The sequence below is a fragment of the Lonchura striata genome, chromosome 1A (assembly GCF_050655825.1).
Source record: "Lonchura striata isolate lonStrDom1 chromosome 1A, ASM5065582v1, whole genome shotgun sequence".
In the NCBI taxonomy this organism is placed as follows: domain Eukaryota; kingdom Metazoa; phylum Chordata; class Aves; order Passeriformes; family Estrildidae; genus Lonchura; species Lonchura striata.
The window spans coordinates 64,111,848-64,133,729 of NC_140741.1; the positions used below are offsets into that span (position 1 = coordinate 64,111,848).

General features: G+C 38.7%; 1 protein-coding gene across 2 annotated transcripts in view; it reads left to right on the forward strand.

The window, feature by feature from the left end:
- The window catches only part of RELN (reelin), a 277,153-nt gene that overhangs the window by 178,773 nt on the left and 76,498 nt on the right, over positions 1-21,882 (forward strand). For both annotated transcript variants that reach the window (XM_077783642.2, XM_031507057.3), the window contains exons 17-22: positions 1,851-1,917; positions 2,853-3,086; positions 3,681-3,842; positions 8,088-8,324; positions 14,081-14,273; positions 16,858-16,970. In XM_077783642.2, coding sequence (XP_077639768.1) covers positions 1,851-1,917; positions 2,853-3,086; positions 3,681-3,842; positions 8,088-8,324; positions 14,081-14,273; positions 16,858-16,970 — 1,006 coding nt within the window. The remainder of the gene's footprint in view (positions 1-1,850; positions 1,918-2,852; positions 3,087-3,680; positions 3,843-8,087; positions 8,325-14,080; positions 14,274-16,857; positions 16,971-21,882) is intronic.

Sequence of the window (21,882 nt, forward strand, 5' to 3'; positions counted from 1 at the left end):
TCACTAAAATTAATGAAAATTGCTCTCTTAATCATAATAGGAAGTAGCATCATCTTGACTTTCTGGATATAGTATTAATGCTTCTCTTTAGGGATGTGGTATACATCAAAAAGAAAGTAAAATTAATGGAAAGATGGGTATATAAAGAGGAGAAGATATCTGTGAGTATCTGCAAAGATGAGTGGCTGTCTAAAAAAATGCTGTCTCTAAGTGTTGGAGACACTCATGAGAGGTTCACAAAAACCACAGCAAGATGAAATCAATCCAGAGATACAAATTCCTTACAACAGAACAAAACAAGATTTTGAAAATAATTTGACAATTCATTTATCTGCACAACCTTTGCTTATAGAACAAAATACAACTCCATGAAAGGATGCTGCACACTCCTGTGTGCACAATCTCAAGAAAAGGTTTGCCAACTATCTGCCTAGAAAGAGCCTGCTCTGAATTTGAGGTGTAGAACCATGACACAGGAATCAAGTCTTAAAGGCATATTTCTCAGGTTTTGAACGCTTCCTTTGTTAAATACTAGTGATACTGAAGTTTACACTGTATTGTAGAAAAAAACTTGTAAATATTGACAAGCCACTCAAATCCTTGAAGAGAGGAATATTTTCAAAGATTCAGCACTCTGACTTTTAGCTTCATGACTGCTTCCTATGTGAATTAAGTTTTAAATGAAATCTGGAAGCTGGCCATCTTTCAGAAAGTCTGGAAAAATGCCAATTTCTGTAAAGTTTTTTCATTATGAATGACATCATTACATCTTTAACCCTTCTACTTTTACCACCCCCTCAAAAAGACCTCAAAAGACTCAAAAATCAAACAGACAGAACAGAATTTTTTTGCACCCTGAGAAGTGAGAAAAACTAGAAATCATATGAAATCTGATAAGGACTTAATTTTAGGGAGTATCTAAGAGGGATTTGAGTGTGTCTGCTGGGGAGAGCTGACACCCTGCTGTGATGGGCAACATTATAAAACTAGGAAAAGGAAGAAGTACTTCTTCCTATAGATTATTTCAAATTAGTGGTTATTTCTTCCAAATGTCACAATGCATGTGGCTAACTCCAAGTAATAGGAATTCTTCAATAGAAAAGATGGCACTATTCATGGTTAAGGCCTTTTAGCATTTTGTATTAAAATAATATTACCCACAAGTTATGACTTTTCTTTATTGTATTGTCGTGCAAGAGATTATACTGAGATTTTCACATCTTTCCATCCTTCATATTTTTCACACTGTCAGTAAGGAGTCATTGGAGGAAGATGAAGCAAAGGAATAAAGCAAGTCTAGTGCATTTGGAGCATTTAGGATGTGGAATTTTGTTCCATTTAAACGAATCAGTGAAAGAGTATGAAAATTAATAGTTACTTAAGACATATCAGGGCAGGTTCTTACTCCCCTAAATCCTGTCGAGTAAAGTATGTAGATTTCAATGAGAGAAGAATAGTGACATATTTTTTAAATCTACAAGACTGCTACTGGAATGCAGCAATATATAGATTGGATTACACCTCCAAAATAAGATGAAGGGAATGTCAATGAAAAATTATGACAAAGGTCAGTGCCTACCAAATTCTCTGATCTCATTCACTGACAGTAATTAAGTGGCCACAGTACTGTGTCTTTAGCCACAGATGGACATGACACACTAAATAATAAATTATTCCTGATTATCCTTGACACAGACAAATGCTTTATATCCTTTCACAGACCTTTTCCAGGTAGTGGAATTAAAATAAATAAAATAATTGTATGATAGGTCTGTACACTTCCTTGTATTCATCATATTCTGTTTACCACATAGCATAACACTCAATTTAATTGATTTCTCTCTCTGCAGTTTATATTGGTCCATCTTGCCTCAAATTCTGCTCAGGGCGAGGACAGTGTACTAGAAATGGCTGCAAGTAAGTTTTATATTCAGTACTCATGTTCAATTTCTGTCATAGAGTTCACTTGGTTGTGTGAAAGTTGAAGTGATTTTCATTTCAGTCCTTGCTCTTTTAGATGACTAAATATAAAACTAACATAAACCTCAGAATTCATAAGGCTCACTGGAAAGCTAAAGATGAATCTTTCTAAACAGCACCATGTTTAATATTTTTTATTATTTTCTTCAGGTATAGTATCTAACTTCCAATTCATCTTAAAATGTGCTACAGAGCAGACTGAAATGTCAGTGATGTATATTTATACTGGTTAGAGAGGTGATTTTTGACTTTATCACTTTTGTATTAAATGTTGGGAAAGAATTACAATTTTAATAGTTCTAATATCCCGTAACCTAACATACCTCAAGGACAGAAGATCAGCACTCCACTTTTTTCTGATAGTCTGGCTTGTTAAAAGGGTTCCACTCTAAAAAATAAAAAGGTACCTACTCAAAACCAGTAAGCACATTCTTAATATTTGTGTAACTACATTTAGTTATTAACAAGAGTGTGACCCAAAGGGTATTGTCTTTTGTAACTTAATTTCTTGTAACCACATCTAGTATGCTGCAGATAAAAGCAAATTTGTCATTTTACATATGAACAACTGTAATTATGTCAGCAGGGGTTTTGTTCCAAAAATTAATAAAAAAAATTCTGTACTGTGTTATATGTAGATTCATGGAGTGTTCATAAATACATATTTTTTTAATTCGAAAAGTAAATACTAGCTAACAGAAATAATTTGCTTTGCACTTTACCCAAGTTCAAAGAGGTTCTTGGAACTTAGACTTGAGAGGGACATTGTGGGTGTCCTCAGTCCATGAACAACTGCAGCCACCATGCTTGTAGACAACCAGGCAGACCAAAGATGGGTCACCAATGGTGCTTGTCGCCCTTCCTCGCCGCAGGTGCGACCCCGGCTTTTCAGGCCCGGCGTGTGAGACGGCGTCGCAGACCTTCCCCATGTTCATCTCCGAGAGCTTCGCCAGCTCCCGCCTCTCCTCCTACCACAGCTTCTACTCCATCCGCGGGGCCGAGGTCAGCTTCGGCTGCGGCGTCCTGGCCAGCGGCAAGGCCCTGGTCTTCAACAAGGACGGGAGACGCCAGCTCATCACCTCCTTCCTGGACAGCTCCCAGTCCAGGTGAGAGGCAAGGAGGAGTCGTGTGAGGCAAAGAAATGGGGGAGACCCTCCAGCTACAGGCTTGTCTGTTATTAAACCAGTTGTTTTAGCAGGGAAAAAAGCTTTTAAAAAACTCCTAGTTCCATGTTTTAATGGTAATTTTGTAGCTTTGCCTTTTTTACCCAACAGAGTCCAGACCAAACTGGAGGGAAGTTATTATACAGCTTGGATGGAAAATACGAAATGTTAATATCAAACCTGAGTGTCAAAGCCAAGTGCTAATTAATTATTTATAAGATTGTGTTTATTTGACAGCTTGTGGCAGCTGATTAGATCCATTCACTATCTCTGCCTCCCCTTCAGTGCCTAATAAATAATTAAATGCAGCAATGATTGGCATTTTTTAACTATATGTGCCACTATGCATTACTTGACAATAAAAACAAATCATGTACAAAACCCCATAACCAATATTTATCAAAATTTGCCTAGATTGAGAAGATCTGAAAACAACCTGGTTAGGGGAAAAACAAAACCAAAACAAAGAAACAGCAACAAAAAAAAAACCCACTGTGAAAACAATACCCTGCAAATATTTGTGTGGTTGTGGTGCAGGTTCCTGCAGTTCACGCTGCGCCTGGGCAGCAAGTCGGTGCTGAGCACCTGCAAAGCGCCCGACCAGCCCGGGGAAGGAGTGCTGCTGCACTACTCCTACGACAACGGCATCACCTGGAAACTGCTGGAGCACTACTCTTATCTCAACTACCACGAGCCAAGGTACGTGCACAATTATCACAAAGAGTTATTTGCATGCAGTTGTGCTGCTTGTGACAGTCACTGCAATGTGGAGATTGAGTGCATGGTGCAAGAGGAGTTGAAGAGTTTTTATCACACACCGAAAGTTACCACCTTCCTTTAAAATTTTGCAGATGTTCTAGGCACATCTCATTTTGTCATTCTATAAAAATGAGCACATTGGTTTAATGGCTTTCAAATCTCAGGTGATACACCAGAACAAGCTGAGGTAGTGCAGGATGAGGGACAGGAGTGTGCGTGTGGGAATAGGGGCATGACTCTTCCCATGGAAGCAGCCACTTGTAAAGAAAAATTAACATAAATTATTTGTAGCTTTGAAGCCATAGACACCCTCACTACACCATCCTCTGGGATTAGGAGTTTGCAGGCAGCACAGGACAGCTGAGACACAATCTGATTGTGAGGATCTCTGCAGGATTGTGAGGATCTCTGAGGTCAGCAGGGAAACTACACCTGCTCCCACTCTCAAGGCAATTGCATGAGTTCATGGCTGTGTCTCTGCCCTGGGCTGGGCTTGGTGCCCTGGGAGAACCTGCAGGTGACTGTGCCTGGGACTTGTACAAATGAAAAAGAAGTTGAACAAGGAGCTCATTTCATCTGTGCTTGGTGTCAGATTAGATAGGAATATATCTCTTGTATTTAGAGAAGGTGTTCCTTACTGATACATTTGTGTGTATTATCCACCAAATTTAGTAGATCAATACAAAATCAGCATGCCTGTACCAAAAGCCTGGAACAGTCTAGTCTGGATCTGTGCAAATCCTCTCAAACCTGGCAGCAGCCTTCACAGCGTGCTGCAGCAGTGCCAATAAGTGCCAGTTAAAGGAGATGCTCTGCCAAGGGGCCCAGAAGAGGCAGAACTGAGAGTGGCATCACTGGACTCATTCCAGCAGGTCCATTTTCTGCCCATTGGTAGCCTTGACCTGGGTATTGCCCTATGTCTTCTTCTCTACCAAGTTCCAGCAAAACATCTTAGTCAGCCCCAGAGGTGGGACTGTAAATAGCTTGCAAGTAACTTTAGCTACACGTAAGTTTCATTATTTATATTTATTGAGCTGAGTGCTTTCTTAAAAACAAAAAAAGAAATTAAATTTTCACATCTTATCAATAACTCAGTACAAAATTGCAATATTTAAAGTGTGATTAAGAATGTTCTAATGGGAAAAAAAACCCTTGTAGCAATAAAATTGTTTCCTGAGAGCTATAGGAAATACTCAAAAATGTGAGAGGAGGACTGCATTTGATAGAAATATATTGTAGACTTTAATTTTTTAAGTTCTAAATGTTTCCGAAGGAAAGATGCTACAGACTAGAACACTCATAAATCTTCAAACTTTCCTTAGCCTACCTTTTTTATAGTCACACATATATTTTATATGACCTGTTTCTAATTCTTAGATTCAAGACTACATCTGTAGGAATTATATTTCCCTAAAGGTTTTTAATATATAGCACTATGAAATTTTTATAACAAAAAAGGAAAATACATATTCTGGTGACCGATTTTAATCAAGTTTAAGATATAAATGTAATAAATTGCGTAGATGCCAGAGACTATTTTGCTTTTTGAGGTTAGGTATGAAACACAATTCCTGTTGTTCTGACAAGGTACAGAGAAAAGCACAATATGCACAAGATAGAGAGATTTTGCCATGGATGATAGATAGATAGGTAGGTAGGTAGGTAGGTAGGTAGGTGGATAGATGATAGATAGATAGATAGATAGATAGATAGATAGATAGATAGATAGATAGATAGATATTCAGTCCACTCTGGGAAGATAAAGAAATGACATACATACAAACCTGAAGCTAATGCTGGCAAATAATTATGAACAAAGCTTCATCTTTTCATATTATGTTGTCTGAAAATATCAGCATTTTAAGTAACATAGCCTGCTGCAAAGTTTGGTAATCAGTCTGTATCCACAAATTTAATTAATCTTCAGTCATACAAAAAAATAATTACACATTTAATATTCTGCTGAAAAGGTGCATTTAATCTGCTAACATTTGACAGCTGCATTTTTCTTCTGGGCAGAACAGCGGTGGCTTTTCAATATTAGGTATGCGCATAGCTTGAAAGAATGAGATCAGAGCAAAGGTCTCCCAGCTGGTTTTTAACAAATTTAATGGTGGCTGGTAATGTAAGTAGGAACACTTTTCTTCTCTGCAGCAGAAAAGTCATTAGCAGGAATCCCCCTCCCTCTCCATCTATCTCCAACAAATCAAAGCTAGACAGGAGAAGTTGTTACAACTGGAGGTGTAGTCAGGTTCTGCATACTAACATATGTGCCATACGTGGTGGTTTACACCTACATTTTTTAATTGTGTTAGCTTAATCACCTGGGATGGGGAATTTATTTTAACGTGTTAAATATTTTAACATCTGATATGTGTATCAGTGGTGCATGTCATGATTTAGGATTTTCTGTATATTACTGTCTGTGAGAATTAGTGTCCACATGGACAAGCTTATGAGAGTCAAGTGTGAAAGGGAAGATACAGGCATCAGAGGCAGCCAGCAGCAGAGAAATATGCCCTGGATTATGGCAGAGGATTAGCTCACACAAGTGCCAGGTGCTTCACAATGCTCACTGGATGCAGTGCTCCTCCTAGCAGGGTACCAGCTTTCCTCAGGTTCATACCCCCGAATCATGGCAGAAAAAAATATGGTTCCTTTTAGCATCAGCAGCAATTTCTTGTCGTTTGTGCCTTTAAAAAATTAACCCAAAAGGTTATAAAGTTGCTTCTTATGAGGAAATCCTTAGTAGAAAAGAAGTCAGGGTCTGAAGGTGTTCAAACATGTTTATTTGAGTGTAAAGGAAATGTACCCACCATACATAAAGTGTGTACTGTGCTGGTCCCATGCTACAGGGACACAGCCATGTCACCTCTGGCTGTCCTTCCCCACTTATCTCTCCAGTCTGTGGATGGCAGAAAGCAGCTCCTAGGAAAGCCAGGCAGGACTTTTTGAATGCTTCCCACCTGTTTGGCCAAGCTATTTGATTTTTTTCTGGTTAATGGATTAATGTATTGTCCTTTAAAATTAATGTGACAGTAAACAACAGTATTATAAATCAACTCATATCTACAAGGATGTTGTAGCAAGTGATTTTTTAAAGTGTGGTTTTGCACTAAGAGTGCCACAGGCACAAGACTCATATGCAGAGAACAAAACATTACAGCAGGCAACTTAGAAAGCCCTGGTTATGAAAAATATTTGGTGCTGGAGTTTAAAAAGATGCTTTCAGTTTACCAGATATATCATTTTATCCACATTTCCTCTAATAGAGAAAGAAAAATAACAGCTACATGATGAGCTGGCTGAAAACCCTTTAGCCAGCAAGTAATTATACCCCAATGGAGACAAATGTCCCTGTTGCCAGTGTGTCTCACAGTTGATGTGGCCATGTGGGGTACCATGGTCTTAGTGATTTATGGAGCTTTCAAAAAGGTGTCATTGCTGTGGCAATTAATGTATACTCCTTCCTGTAGTGTATGAAAATTGCTCCTGGAAATCAGATAATATTCTTAATTTTCTTTGCAGTTTTTCAATTCTAGGTACGTTGACATAGCTGCCATGACAAATCAGGTGACCTTGCATACCAGAAGCACCTGGGACTCGCCTCCAGTTGCATCTCCACGCAGCTACAAAAAAGGAGTGTCTGCTAAAAAGGACTACACATAATCACACTGTCTGACATGATGAACCTTTTCCACTTGATTGTGGCAATTTACAAGGGTGGGCTCTTCTAAGACAAGAGCACCATTAGAGTGATATCAATGCTATCTGGGGAATGCAAATGTTTACAAGATTCATATCTTCAGGATAAAACCCACTGAGTCTGACAAAGGGGAACTGGAATTCTTAAATCCTTGTCAGCTCATCATTCCTTGGCTAATTTACACCTTTAAATTTACTGAAAGGTCCACATTGGAAGCAAAAAGTACAAGTTAGGTAGAAACTTTCTGGTGGCTTTTGCACATGACTGGTTTTCAGTAAATGAACTGATTACCAAGAGAACTAACAATTCCCCCGATCCTGTCACTGGTAGCATCCATACCAGCAGATGCTACAGTATTTGTGGGTTAAATTTACTCCATGACTTTCAGGGTCAGTAAGGAAAAGTTACCGAAAATACATCCCCATGGAATTATTACAACCAGGAAAAACTGGCAATAACAACTTTGTTTTGTTTTCCAGAATAATTTCAGTGGAGCTGCCTGAAGATGCAAGGCAGGTTGGCATTCAGTTCAGATGGTGGCAGCCATACCACTCTTCTCAAGGCGAAGATGTGTGGGCAATCGATGAAATCATCATGACCTCTGTGCTTTTCAACAGCATCAGTCTGGACTTCACCAACCTGGTCGAAGTCACACAGTCTCTAGGGTTCTACCTGGGAAATGTTCAGCCCTACTGTGGGCATGACTGGACTCTCTGGTAAGAAACATGTATTCTTTCCTGTTCTTATTCTGGTTTTCCTTGTCTATTCATCCTGCTAAGGATCAAGTTACTGCTGCAAGTGACATCAGAGTAATAACATGTCTCATCCTCACATTATGGACAAAAATACAGTTACTAATCTCATTGCAATTAGCAGTAAGTTTTTCACGTCTTTGCACAGATTTCTGTTTGATGGGAACATTGAATGTAGCGTTCTTTTTCCATGAAATATTTAAAGAATAACCCTAAAAAAATTAGAAATATTTCATAATCTTCACTTAAAATCCAGGCAGGTTAATATGGATATGCATGTAATGAAATAATACGTTAAGTACAGACTGAATGTTTTATAAGTGATGTTCAGAATTTTCTGGATTGTAATCCAGAAAGCAAAAGCAGCAGAATATGTGCATTATCCATTTTTAGTTGCTTTAGCTGGTATTGTATATATATATATATAATATTAATATATATGTTTATATTTATATTTATATCTGGTACTATTATTTATCAGTCATTTTCACTGTGATCACCGTTATGACATATTGCAATTAGGTCTAAAATATGCTGTGTATTTAGAAACAAAACCAAGAAAACATCACACCCCTCAAAGGAAATAAAGGCAAGAGAAGCAAAATAAGGGGAAAACAAAGGAAAAAATTATTAGGATTGCATAAAAATGCACTTTTTAAACTAAAACATTAACATACTTCACAAAAAATCTAGAGCACTTGAATGAAACATTTGGAATTAACACAAGAGAAACTCAATTTAATCTGTGTGTTTTGATTAAAACCAAATAGCAGTTTCATGCTAGTCTCATCAACCTATAAACCCAGTATAGTTTTAATTGGCATAGATACATTTCTTTGGAGAAAGTACAATCACAGTAATTATAGAAAACCTGAAGAAAATAAAATAATTTTAGCATCCCCATGGACACTCAGAGAAACACTGTTGGAATTTTATTAACAACTATCTCTGAGCAATCTGATTTGACTTTCTGATCATCTGTCAAACTAAAAAGAGTTGGCTTAGCAGTAGGAACAACACCAAATGTGTCCTAGCACTGATAATGAGGCAGTAGAAGCACCATTAACCACTTTAATAAGGACAAGGAAGGTACTAGCTGCTCATTAAAATGAAACAACATGTTAGGGCTCAAACTGTTTGCATCTTCCTTACCAAAGAGTTAGAATGAATGCCTTTTAGTGACATTGTTTTCCCTCTGTACTTTTAAGACCAGTTTATCATGGGGAGGAGGGCAGATAAGATAACCCAGGTTCCTCTCTTTTCCTCCCATGATTCTAAATCAGAATCAAAATACCACTAAGATAAATTCTCCATCCCATATGGAAATTGGCTAGGGATTGTAGTGCTCTGTCATAGTAGAAACATTGAAGTTTCCATGCATCAAATATAGAATCAAAACCTTCCTCACTATTTACGTCTAAGTATTTTTCATTATCACTGGAAAACACGAACTCTATCCTTCACTGACCTTGCTCCTCCCAGGGGAAATTTTTAAACTTTCACAAAGTCTGTACAAATGGCTGCTAGTTAAATTAATTATTGTTGGGTTTTCCCAGCTGCGAGTCCATTTGGTTCTCATTTTCTAACTCATGAGTTTCTAACTCACAAGCAGATCTTGCAGTAGCACTGACACCATCCTCTTGAGAACAGTCTGACAACAGCTTTTTATTAGTACAACTGTGGGAAATATGCTATCAATCATTTTACAGGGTGTCATTCCCAGGCCCATAAATTGCTTTTAATTGTCTATTAGGTCTCCATTTCTACCTTAGAACCTGTAAACATAAAACATTTATCCTTAAATTTGGAAAGAACTGAGGAGGGTGATTTTTAAAAATTTTATTAAGAGGCAGGCTGTTCTTTTCCATACCTAGCTTCATTAAAAAAAAATGTTTCTTGATAACCATATGTTTTAATCAAAGGTGATTTTTGGGGTATTTTTCTGGTCTATATCTGAGCAGTCATTTTATTTGATAGTCATCATCATCATTTGGTTTCAGAATGGATCTTTATTACATCAAGTATATTGGTTGTACTGAAAGGACTCTGGAACACTTTATAATGAAGTGTTTGATGATGTACATTAAATCATCACTTTTCCAAAATGCTCATGTTCAGGCAAAGTTTTGAACCAAATGTCTCTGGAGTATTACAGGCTATATACAGCCACTTGCTGAAATTCATTTAAATATTGATAAGGATGCTAACACCTTATATATATATATATATATATATATGTTCACCTGGACACAAATAAAATAGCTTTATATAAATATATATATGTATTCATCTGGACACAAATAAAATAGCTTTATATAAATAAAGTGTCTTTAGTCAGATTACAGCAGTATGATTTAACTCAGTGTAGCAAACAATAAGAGTGTCCCACTGTCCCTGGAGAAGCCTGAGAGAGGACTGTAAACCTGTCTTGTCATGAACTATCTTTATGGAGCAATGTCAGTGGTCCTGCATCAACTTGGTAGTTTACCAGTGTCTTAAATGTTTTGTTGTTTAGAGTAATTGTTACTCTGTAACATTAAGAAAGTTTCTTTCAGGTAATCAACTTAATTATATTAATGATGTTGATACATTTAGGAATTATTTAGTAAAGTAGGTATGATGTTATGCAAAAAGGCCAAACATCCCCTGCTTTTGATGGAAGCAAAGCTGTGTCTAGTGCAAGCATTGGGCCATTGTGTCAATATTTTCAGTCAAGGCAGCTTTACAAAACAAGCTGCATCCATGTGGCTTTTCAGTATTCCTAAAAGTACCAGCCTTGAAAATATGGTAACTCTGGGGATCTCAGAGCAGTTTGGAGCAATGCAGGTTGGCTGACATTGACTGTGATACCATTCCCAGAAGTACCAATTAGTTGGCAGTGCTTGGAGGGAGAGTGATTGTTCTGAGGGTACCTATGGGTATTGTGTTCCTGTGTCTCCGCAGGTCTAATTACACACGTGCCAGAAACCCACTCACAGCAACAAATTTATACAAAAATGAAGCCTCTGCATTCTCATTTCTGAAGTTTTTTTAGTTAATTATTGTTACGCCAGGGACATTGCTTCATCTTTTAAAATTCTGGAAAGGTATTCCAGCTGTGTGGCTCCCAGAACAAAGAAAACATTTGGTATTCCAGCAAAAGAGCAAACTCCTAACCACGTACATGAGAGGTCTGGAGAGCAAAGAAGGCACAAGGTGGAGCCCACAACTTTAATACTACTTGTGTTCAGCTGGAGGCAAAATGTGGATGATAAAGGACTTTGTGTACCTGTAGTGTGATTTTCTTCCCTCAAAAGAGCTTCTTATAGAGCATCACATATTGTCTGCATCTCAACACTATCTTCCTTTTCCACATTTCTTTAATATGCATTTTAAAGAACTGATTTGACTTTTTAACTTACTTAATATATTTACTTAATATACTATGTACAATATCTAGTGGCTAAGCTATTAAATTAAAATTAATACTAAATTTAAAATATTTTAATCATTACCCAGATGCTACTAGAAAGAAGATATTAGAGTTTAAGACCTTTTTTTTTCTCATTTTATTTAGTAGCATTGAATAAAGAGAATTTTTGTGAAGACAAGGGTAAAACGTAGCATTTAATTATTTGCCCTTTTTTTCACTACAAGTCCTTTTCTTGTCTTCTATTACTTTGGGATGGCAGCTTCTGGGCAGATGTTTCATGAAGTTGTTGTGTTTCTACTCCTTTATTCTGTTCAGATAAGCTTTAGGTAACTGTGATGTGTTGCTATGCCCAGGTAGTTGTGTGCAGTGCCAAATTCTCTTCCAAAGCAGTGCTACACATAACTTTCAGCTGCTTACACTGCACATGTTTGACTGATGCCTGAAGAGCCTGGCTGTATTGGCACAGATTTCCCAACAGGGCTTCAGCCTATGTCAGATAAAATCAGCTTTAGCTTTTAAATTTGGGGGTTTTTGTAATTTTTTAAAATACAAGATAAAGTTTAGAAGAAAAAAAATTTCAGGCATTATCCAGACAAGCTCTTCTGAGGTGCATACAGATCTAACCACGAAGCCACAAACCATAGGTTGGGAGCTGGACTGCTGACGAGTGTACATTATATCCTCTTCTTAATTTAAAATTATCCTTCCTATTGAGAAGAAAAACACTGAGAACAACTGAAAAGGCAAACAGTCTAGATACAGTTTTCCAAGATAACTTACTGCTTTCCAGTCCAGTTGTCCATGACAGTGCCCTTGTGCCCTCACAGTGGAGGGAATGTCCACCCACAGTCACTTTGGGCTGCTGAGTGACAAGACAAAGCAAAAAATTTCATATGATGAAATGAGCTGGATCATCTTTAGGAAATCAAGTCACAAAAGTAAGGTCAGAGAGTTGAAAGCAGACAGGATCTTAAGTTATGCCAAGTAACAGAAATTTTATAATGACAAAACTAATGTCAGCTTTCAGTAATTTCTTCTAAAGCTTTAAGGTAGGATGCTGACATTTATGCCATAAGTGCTCTCTCTGGAAAGGACTCTGCAGAAAACAATACAGGTCACTGAATTAATTTAAAAGAGTCCTTAGTGACACTGACTTGTCCTCACACTCACTTTGTCATGACCTTCAATTTTACAGGAGTAGAAGCTCATATGTTCTTCTGTATTGTATTTAAAGATTGTGACTTCTCATTTAAGACAATAAACCGTATCTTACTCAATCATAAGAGCAACCTTGAACTAGATTATTCTCTTTATCACCACTGTATTGAATGTAGCTTTTTATTTTCCATTATGATTTGCAGTGATTTTCTTTAAAAAGAGCCAATCCCTTTTATAAATTGTTCGCATTTAAGAATAGTCTTAGAAAATATTGAAGCTGAAAGGACTATAGTACTTGTGAAGACACTAACATCTCAAACTAAGGAGAGGGAAGCAATTTTCATTCTATATGAACTTTTATTAACATACTCTGTTTTGATGGCTAGTGAGCAAAATTCAATGTTTAAGTTGTTATTACTTCCTTCTTATGTTTCTGTTGTATTTGAGATTTTGAATTTTGTTGTTTCCTTTTTTGTTTTGAATAGTGCAAAGAAGAAAAGCCTGCATTTAAAGTGAAATAATCTTGGAATTTCAGACTATAAATTGTATTACTATATATATGATAAGTGGGTACCTTGCAAAATATATGTTTATATGTGTGTTCCAAACATTACTAATGTTCTCCAATCCACTGGAAAATGTATATCTTGTATCAGTACATCCTACAGAAAAGAAGACAAGAGTAGAAGATTAATTCTGAAACACATTTAAGTGAATGAATTCCATATAGGTACACTTGAAAATCAATGAAGTATTTTGAACTAGATTCAGAGTATCTTAACTGCCCAGTATTAGAATGAAATTACTGCTGTGGCAAGACCTTCAGCAATGGACACCCAAGGGAATGAACTTTCTTTTTGTTTTTTTTCCCTTATGTTGCCCTTTGCTAGATCCTAACTTCATCATTAATACAAAGAGCATATAGTAAGAACTAACGGAATAATTCAGTGTTTCACATTCTGGGATACATCAAGACCTTCCTGGTAACTGGCAGAAGTACCAGCAGAAAGATTCTGCTGTGCATGGTCTCATCCTACATGCCAATCTACAGAATAAAGAAGCACAACTGTATTTAACCCACCCAGAACCATAGTGGGTTTTTTTAAATTATTTTGGGGATCCATCCTGATTCTTTCCTTACATGTCTCAGTTTTACAGGCGATTCGAAGCTAGCCTCTAGCATGCGCTACGTGGAGACCCAGTCTATGCAGATTGGAGCTTCGTATATGATACAGTTCAACTTGGTGATGGGCTGTGGTCAGGCCTTTACTCCTCATATGGACAACCAGGTGAAACTGGAGTACTCCACCAACCATGGCCTCACATGGCATCTCGTTCAGGAGGTGAGGCTGGCAGTGAGGATGTGTTTCTTCCACAGACTCTGCTTTATACAAGGATAATCTGAAATACACATTTGGCCTTGAACAAAGAAAGATGTTTTCCTTTTTCACCTTTCAATATAGAAATTCTCTGTTGTAATCAGTAAAAATTACTAGTAGAGGTATTTAGACTGTTCATTGTAATATTTGGAAGAAAGGTATCTGAAAGCCTGAAAAACAAAATAATGACAGGAATGGACAAAGGCTGAGAAAAAAATAGGGCCACAGTTAGAGCCACAGGGTAATGGCTGAGATCTTTCCTGTGCTATTGCTTTGTTTTTCTAAGCAAAATGCATCTACTGTTTCCTGGAATTTAAATGGATAGAAATTCTTTCTGCCCTTGTGCACAGCCATTTCATAAATGGAAAGCGCATTCCTTCAGGGGATTGTAATGTAGAACCTTTCATCTCCCAGCCCTGGTTCAAGCACAGTCCAGGCTGCAGTGACCGCTGCTACCCCACTGCTGAGGTGCAAATAGCAGCACTGCTGCTCTTCCCCCGGGTGGCTCAGTGCTGTCTCAGCACAAATGTGAGCAGCGCATTTGGCCACAGTTCATGCTCTTGTTTTCCCTCTTAGATGAAAAGCTGGACTTTCCCTGGACTCAGGGTGAACAAACCAAGGTCCTTTGGCTGCCTCTGAGCAGGCTGAGAGGGTGTCAGGGAACTTGTCCTACTGCCTTTTCACTGCCTGCTCTGCAGGCTCACCGATGGATTATTATGTCAAGTTCTACACTTTCTATAAGCAATTAAAGCTTTGCCTGGTTATCCTTGCCATGTTGTCTTTTGCCACATTTACTTTGATGGGCACAATAAAGAAGTGACAATAAATGAATTTTTTAAACTTTGGAAATCCAAATCATGATTTCTTGCCTTAAACAGAATCCAGATGAAAGCTATAAATTATATATTTCAAACCTGCTCATATCTTTTATATCTAGCAGGCATCATCTTCTTGGTGTCCAAGAATAGTTCCTAGTGGTGGGTGTTTAGGGTTTGTCCTTGGCATCCATGGAAGACAAGTTAACTAGATTTTAGTGCTCCTTTCTTTGCTCAGTAGAGTTGAGTTCAAAGAACACACGCAGCCAGATCATTTTTCTCACACCACCCATGTTGCAGTGATAAAAGAGTATTTGTAGTATATTTCAAGGACATAACCTGGCAAATAAACAAAACACTAATTAATTAAATTGTTTGAAATTTTTGTTTGTTTTGTGATCGCAGATCTTTATTAGATCTTGTTTTCTACAATCTTTTAGGGGAGATGAATCAAGAAAAAATGTTTAAAAATTGCTGGAAATTAAACTTAGCCTTAAGAAAATCTACTACAAAAATCCCAACAAAATAAGGTCTCAGATCTTCATTTAATACGCTAAGATATTTGAGCAATAAATTTCTCTGTAAAATCATATATTCCGCCCTTCTTCATATTTAGCACACAACTATAACTGTATAATTTAACTATACAAAATTCTTAATTGACATAACTTCTGCAGAGAGTCGCTGCTTTATTATTAGTTTCAGAACAGTCAAAGTAGGCTACTTGCATGAGCAGGTGTCTGCTCTCTTGCCTGATACCCTTCATGCGCGTGAGCACAGCAGTGACCAGTGAAATATTCTTGGGTATGTGGGGATGGTCAGGAGAAGCTGTGCTGTGGCAGGAAAGGGCAGAAGGGATTCTGAACTGGTAGCTAGAAGAGGATCATGTAGGTTGGTAGTATCTTCCAAGCACTTTATTAATACTTCATAGGCCAATTTTTTGGGAGCTGTTCTAGCAAAATGTAAATAAATTAATGGAATATTGCAAAAAATGAAGTAACATTGGAAGGGCAGTGCTAGAAAACAGTAAGAAGCTGGGATAATGGACTTCATTTATATTTAATATTACAAAAGTGTGAACAATCATATTTTCTGAATTTAAAAAAATAGAATTTGGGAAATAGACCTCAACAATAGGAATCTGAATTAGATGCAGAAATAGTTCTGGAAGCAGGAGGGAAGAATTTACACCGCTTGCTGTAGGTGTCAAAACTAACACAGCTGCAGAGCTTGGGAAGAGCCTAAGGACACAACTTCACTAGGCTGTGGCTGGGCCCTCTGGTGTGGCTCTGCCTGTTCCTACTGCTGCTCCCCACTGCAGATGGAGAGTGTGGGGCAGTCAGTATGCCCAGGCAAAGCCTCACAAGTAGGTCTCTAAAATGACCTTTATAATAGTCTGGAGGTCACTTTCATAGACTTCATAGTGGTCTTGTAGTCTTACTTCATAGTCCACAGTGGATGTTGGGGTGAAGATAGTAAAAAAAAAAAAGAGACATTCCTCATGGAGGAAAGCAAAACATTGCCAGTCATGAATGCTAAACTCTTTAAATAGATTTGTATTTACTAGTTTTCTGAGAAATTTATCCGCATCATGTCAGGATTTTTCTCTTCTGGGTCTTTCACTCCAGCATCTGGACCCAGACAAGCTCCTGGTTGTGTGAATGTTTGACCTTTGTTTCTGTTCCCAGTTATTCCTCAACATTAAATCTGGTTTTGAAATGTTTTATTTTAAGGAATGCCTTCCCAGTATGCCGAGCTGTCAGGAGTTTACATCAGCAAGTATTTACCACTCCAGTGAATTTACTCAGTGGAGGAGAATCACTGTTCTTTTACCACAAAAGACTTGGTATGCATTTATTTCCTATCTTTAAACTTTTTTGGGGGGTGAAGGTGGGGGGGGGGGGAATGGTGAGGGGGGTTGTTGTGCATACAATTTGTCACATCAATTGCTGTGACAAATACCAAGTCCTCTGCAGGTCATACTCAAGCCAGTAGGTGCAGTGCCTGGGCTGATCCAGCCACAGGTATTTCCCATAAAATACATTCCTTACATAATTAGAGAATGAAATGTTGATGAAGTCAACAGAAACTATTGTTTAGGATTGTTTTTAATACATACTCTGACTCTCCTAATAGAGTTCAGACTTTTCAAAAATAGTGGCACTTGTCTGTAAATGCCCTGTTGGAGGAAGGCTTTATTTGGATTGTTAATTTTTATTTTGTACATTCTTTATTGTTTACATCTTCAGACCAAAGCCCTATATAAACAATAACTAATGAATCATTTCTGGGAATTTTTTAACTCTTGTTTCTTTTTATAGCATGTCTTAAAAAATAGCATTCTCTCATGCAAAAAAAAAAAGAGAAACAAAAATTATTATAAAACCTTTTCATCTTGTTATAATCAAACTTGATTTGCCTCCCCTAAAATCTTTTATTAACTAAACTGTTTCTTTCATTATTTATTTTTAAATCTTTATACCATATTTATTTGTATACCATACAAATAAAAAGTTGTTATAAATCCCAATAATCTTCAGGGCATCCTTCATTTGAGAATTTAATTATTGCAATTAGAGTTACATTTTGATTATGTTTGATCTGAATCCATCGCAGCAAGTGCAATGAGAGCTTGCTCAGATTAAGTCATCATTGTATTTCCCCATCATTATTTTTTTTTTGCACTCTGCATGGCCTCAGCACAGCCTGTTTCCATCAATCATACCACAATGAAACCTTCTTTCAACACACTGGCCCTTTTTGCTCTACAGTCAATATTCAGAATTTCCTATTTCTAGCAAAACATCAAAGGCAAATATTGAATCCTTAGAACATATCATATCAGATAACACCAAATGGTGCAAGTAAGTCTACAAATAACTCCTTTGTAGATTATAATGTACTAAATTTTACATGTCAGTATGTGCTACCATCCCCAAAATCTGTGGTTCACATAGGCATTTAGGAGTTTAAAAAGCATCTACCATTTTTTGGGTTACATTCCAAAGTAGGCTGTTATTCCTAATTTATAAAATATATAATGTACTCAACGTTATTATACAGTGTGTATTTGATGATGATACCAATGTTGTGGCCTTCTTTTTCTTTAGAATCTAGTAATTTTTCTCAGCATATGAGGTGACAGAAGCATATAACTCCATTTTAATTTAGGAGACTGTGGGGAGAAATTATGATGAAGTAATAGCCGGGTTCCTGTTCTATGCTGTGCACAAATCATAAATATTTCACACTCTGTCTTGTATCTGAAGGGATTCCCGTCTGTTAGCAGAGTTTGTTTGTAATTAAGGTACAAATTACCACTGAAAATGTCTTTGCTCTTCATAGAACACATTTTCTGGGTTGTGTTGTGCTATGGTATTATCAGGGTGAAGAGGAAGGGTGGCTGCCTGTTCCCATCAAATGCAATCCAGCACACCACATGCATCTTTCTCACCACTTTCCCCTCTTTCTAACATTCCTTTCCAGTAACAAAGAGCAGGTTAAGGGCTCAACCCTTCCTTTGGGTTAAGACTGGGAGGGGATTTTTTACAGGTTTTTAGAGCAGGCTCATGAGCAGAGATAAAGTTTCTGCCTTTCCAAAACCTGGGCATTATTGGTGACACTTGGATGTGGAGCTCTCCACTGCCAACCCAGCCACACAGAGAGCATCATTCCAGGTGCCTGGTAGTGAATATGCTCTGTAGGGCTCCTTTTTGGGGTGCCCTCCCTCCTCCTCCTCCTACCCCTTCCTCACCTGCATCCACTGCAACCACCACACAGAAGCAAAACCTTAGTGATGGCCAGGAAGAAGATTTGTAGAGGCAGAGCATGGTGTTCTGCCTTCCAAAGCTGGGGTGAGGTGGAGGAATCTCTGGACCTTCCTTCAGACAAAGGCTGCCAAATGCCCAGCCTGCCCTGTGCTTATTGCACAGGGAAACAACCACCTAAACGAGGTCTCAGAAATGTCTCATTAGCCTTGTTCTGGCCCTTGGTGGCCTCAGCATGCCCTCACACCCCTGCACAGCCCTGCTGTGATTGCTGGAGCTTTTATCCCTGGGTGCACAGCTCTCAGCTGGGGATTTGCACCTTGGGCGTTGGGAAGTGTCAGGCTGTGGCACTATGCTCGTGCAGCTGGAAAATTGTTTGTAACAGCACCTATTTCTCTTGTAAAACTTTCTGGATGTGCTGGTATTTCTGCAGATCTTTAAATGTTCTGCATCTAGCAAGCATGAGTTTACAAGCTCCCCATGTTATGTGAGATTTGGGATGGTAGAAAACCTGCTGCAAGATTGAGACTTGTATTGAAGAAATTAAATGTAAGCACCTGCTCACTGAAATTGTATTGTACTTGAAATGAACATTTCTAACACTGATGAAAATTAATTTCAGTTTTATGCAAGGCATTTACATGTGAACAGGCTTTAATGAGATACAAGCAGCTGTCAGTTGCTGACTTCATAAACAAATCAACACCTAATGACTGAATGAGACCTTCAGGATAATTGGGTAAATGTAATTATGGTAACTCAGAAGGTAGCAAATACAATTTTACCAGCCACAAATTTGCATTAAATCATTAAGGCTTTTAATATCAGGAGGGAAGGCAGTGATTTTATTTTAAGTCACATATCAGAAACATTTTGTAACAGAACATCATTTCACTCGCAGCACTTCCTTGTGCTTATGTAGAATGTCACACAACAAAAATGACTTTTATATGACATCAACTTGACTTACATATAATGTCATTAGAGAGCCAGATTGCTTTCCAGTAGCATTTAAAAAAAAATGAGAAACCATGAGGAATTAGGGAAGTTTATTTTGCGTGTAAGAAATGCTTTCATAGCTCCTCAGTGCTACACTTCCCATTTCAATAGATGTCCAAATGGTGACTGTATAGAAAGCCAGTGTTTTATCACTGAGAATGCAGCTGACGCTCATCTCCTTATTCTCTTTTCTTAATTAACATGGCTTTTTTAAATAGTTGATTACCATTTTTAACAGCATAATCCTCTTAAGCTGTTGTTACCTTGAGATGCAGAGCAGCCTTGGAAAGCTTTCAGAAACAGTGAGCAGGAGTGCTTTTTCAGCAGCATTGCTTTTGCAATTGTCACTTCAGCCTAACCTGCATTATCCCTCATCCAGGGAGGAACCTGAATCCATAGAGTTTTCCCTGCCCACAGCCATGTGACAGTGGCATTGCTTCCCACAGGACCTCTGGCAGCAGGCTGGGTAGGAAGGTGAGGGCAGCCCCTTGTCCCTTGCAGCTTGGGGTTAACAGGATTCCTGTCGTGGCAAAGCTGTCCCCAGGGGAGAGCTGTCTGTCTGCAGATAAAAATAACTCCTCCCTGCTGGCAAGTGGCTCCCTGGGGACTGTCCCCAGCCTCTAGCTGCTGCACATGCCTCCATTTGGGCAATGTGTTCATCTCCAGGCAGTAATGAGCCTCCTCCCTTCTTCCCCTCCCCTCAAATGATAGAAACAAACCCCTGCATCACTGCATTCATCTGGGGCAACTTATAAGTAGCAAGGGGAGCTGAGTGCACCCTCAGCTTGATGTGCAGCCAACATCTGGATCCTAAGGAGGCAGATGGAATTCTGCACCTGGCAGGGTGGCAGCAGGAATGGGATGATGATACTCTCCAGGGAAACATATTGGTCAGGTGAAATGGACTGCCAGCTCTGGGGCAGCTCTGTGCACGCCCAGCCCTGGGAACAGCCCCAAGGCAGAGCTGCACTGGGATCTTCAGCGGGGGCTCCAGGCGTTGTGCTCCCCTGGGCACAGAGGTGTCCTCTGTCACTGCACAGGGCTGGGCTCTCCCCACTGTTTGTGTAGGTCAGGAGTGAGCCTTGTGCCCAGAACCAGCCCTGATGCACCGGCACAGCCGCCCTTCCTGCCCACGTGCACCTGGCAGCAGCCAGTGAGCAGCCAAGGCAGCGCCACCAATGCCACATCAAGCTCTTCTTAGGGGGCACCACCATTTGTTGGGCACCATGAGACTTCCATGGCATGGTGAAATTGCCTCTGTATCACTGTAGATCTCCCCTGGTTTGCTGTAAATACCCCAGGGCTGAAGGGTCTCACACCCCAACTCCACCCACACGCTCTCCCTGATGAAAAAAAGGGATGTCTGAACACAGTGTTCTCCCTCCTGCTACCTAGGAAAATAACATGACACAGTTTTACTGTGCTGGGAGTTCATAGGGGATGTGTTTTACTGCTCTAACACTATTCTTTGGTTTTAGTATTGTCATTTTCCTCAGCACACATTAGAGTTAACACCAGTCACTACAGCTCTTTCCAGAGCCTACAGCCTCTGTCAGGGCTCTCTGTGGTGCCATTGATGCAAACATGAACCTCAGCACCAAAGTGATGCGCTGATTTCAGAGCACTACAAAAATAAACAGTAAATAATTTCAGTCAGTATTGACTGCCCATTGTGCCTTCACAAGCTTAGGAAATCCTTCGTGTGCTGATTACTGGCCTTGCACACTTCTAATGGATAATTCATAGCTCTTGTAATGTAACCCATCAATACATTATATCCTGAGGGAGTATTTAATCAGCAGATTTGCCCCCGCAGATTAACTCTGAGTGCTGTAAAAATGCTTACAGTATTTGCAATATCAAACAGATACTTAAAACAAGCAACAAGGGTAATTTCAATTAAAAATCAAGCCCTTGGGCAGCTTCATTTGTTTTTTAAAGAAAATAATAACTGTTATTTTTAAAATTTATCCACACGTGTACCAAACTTCT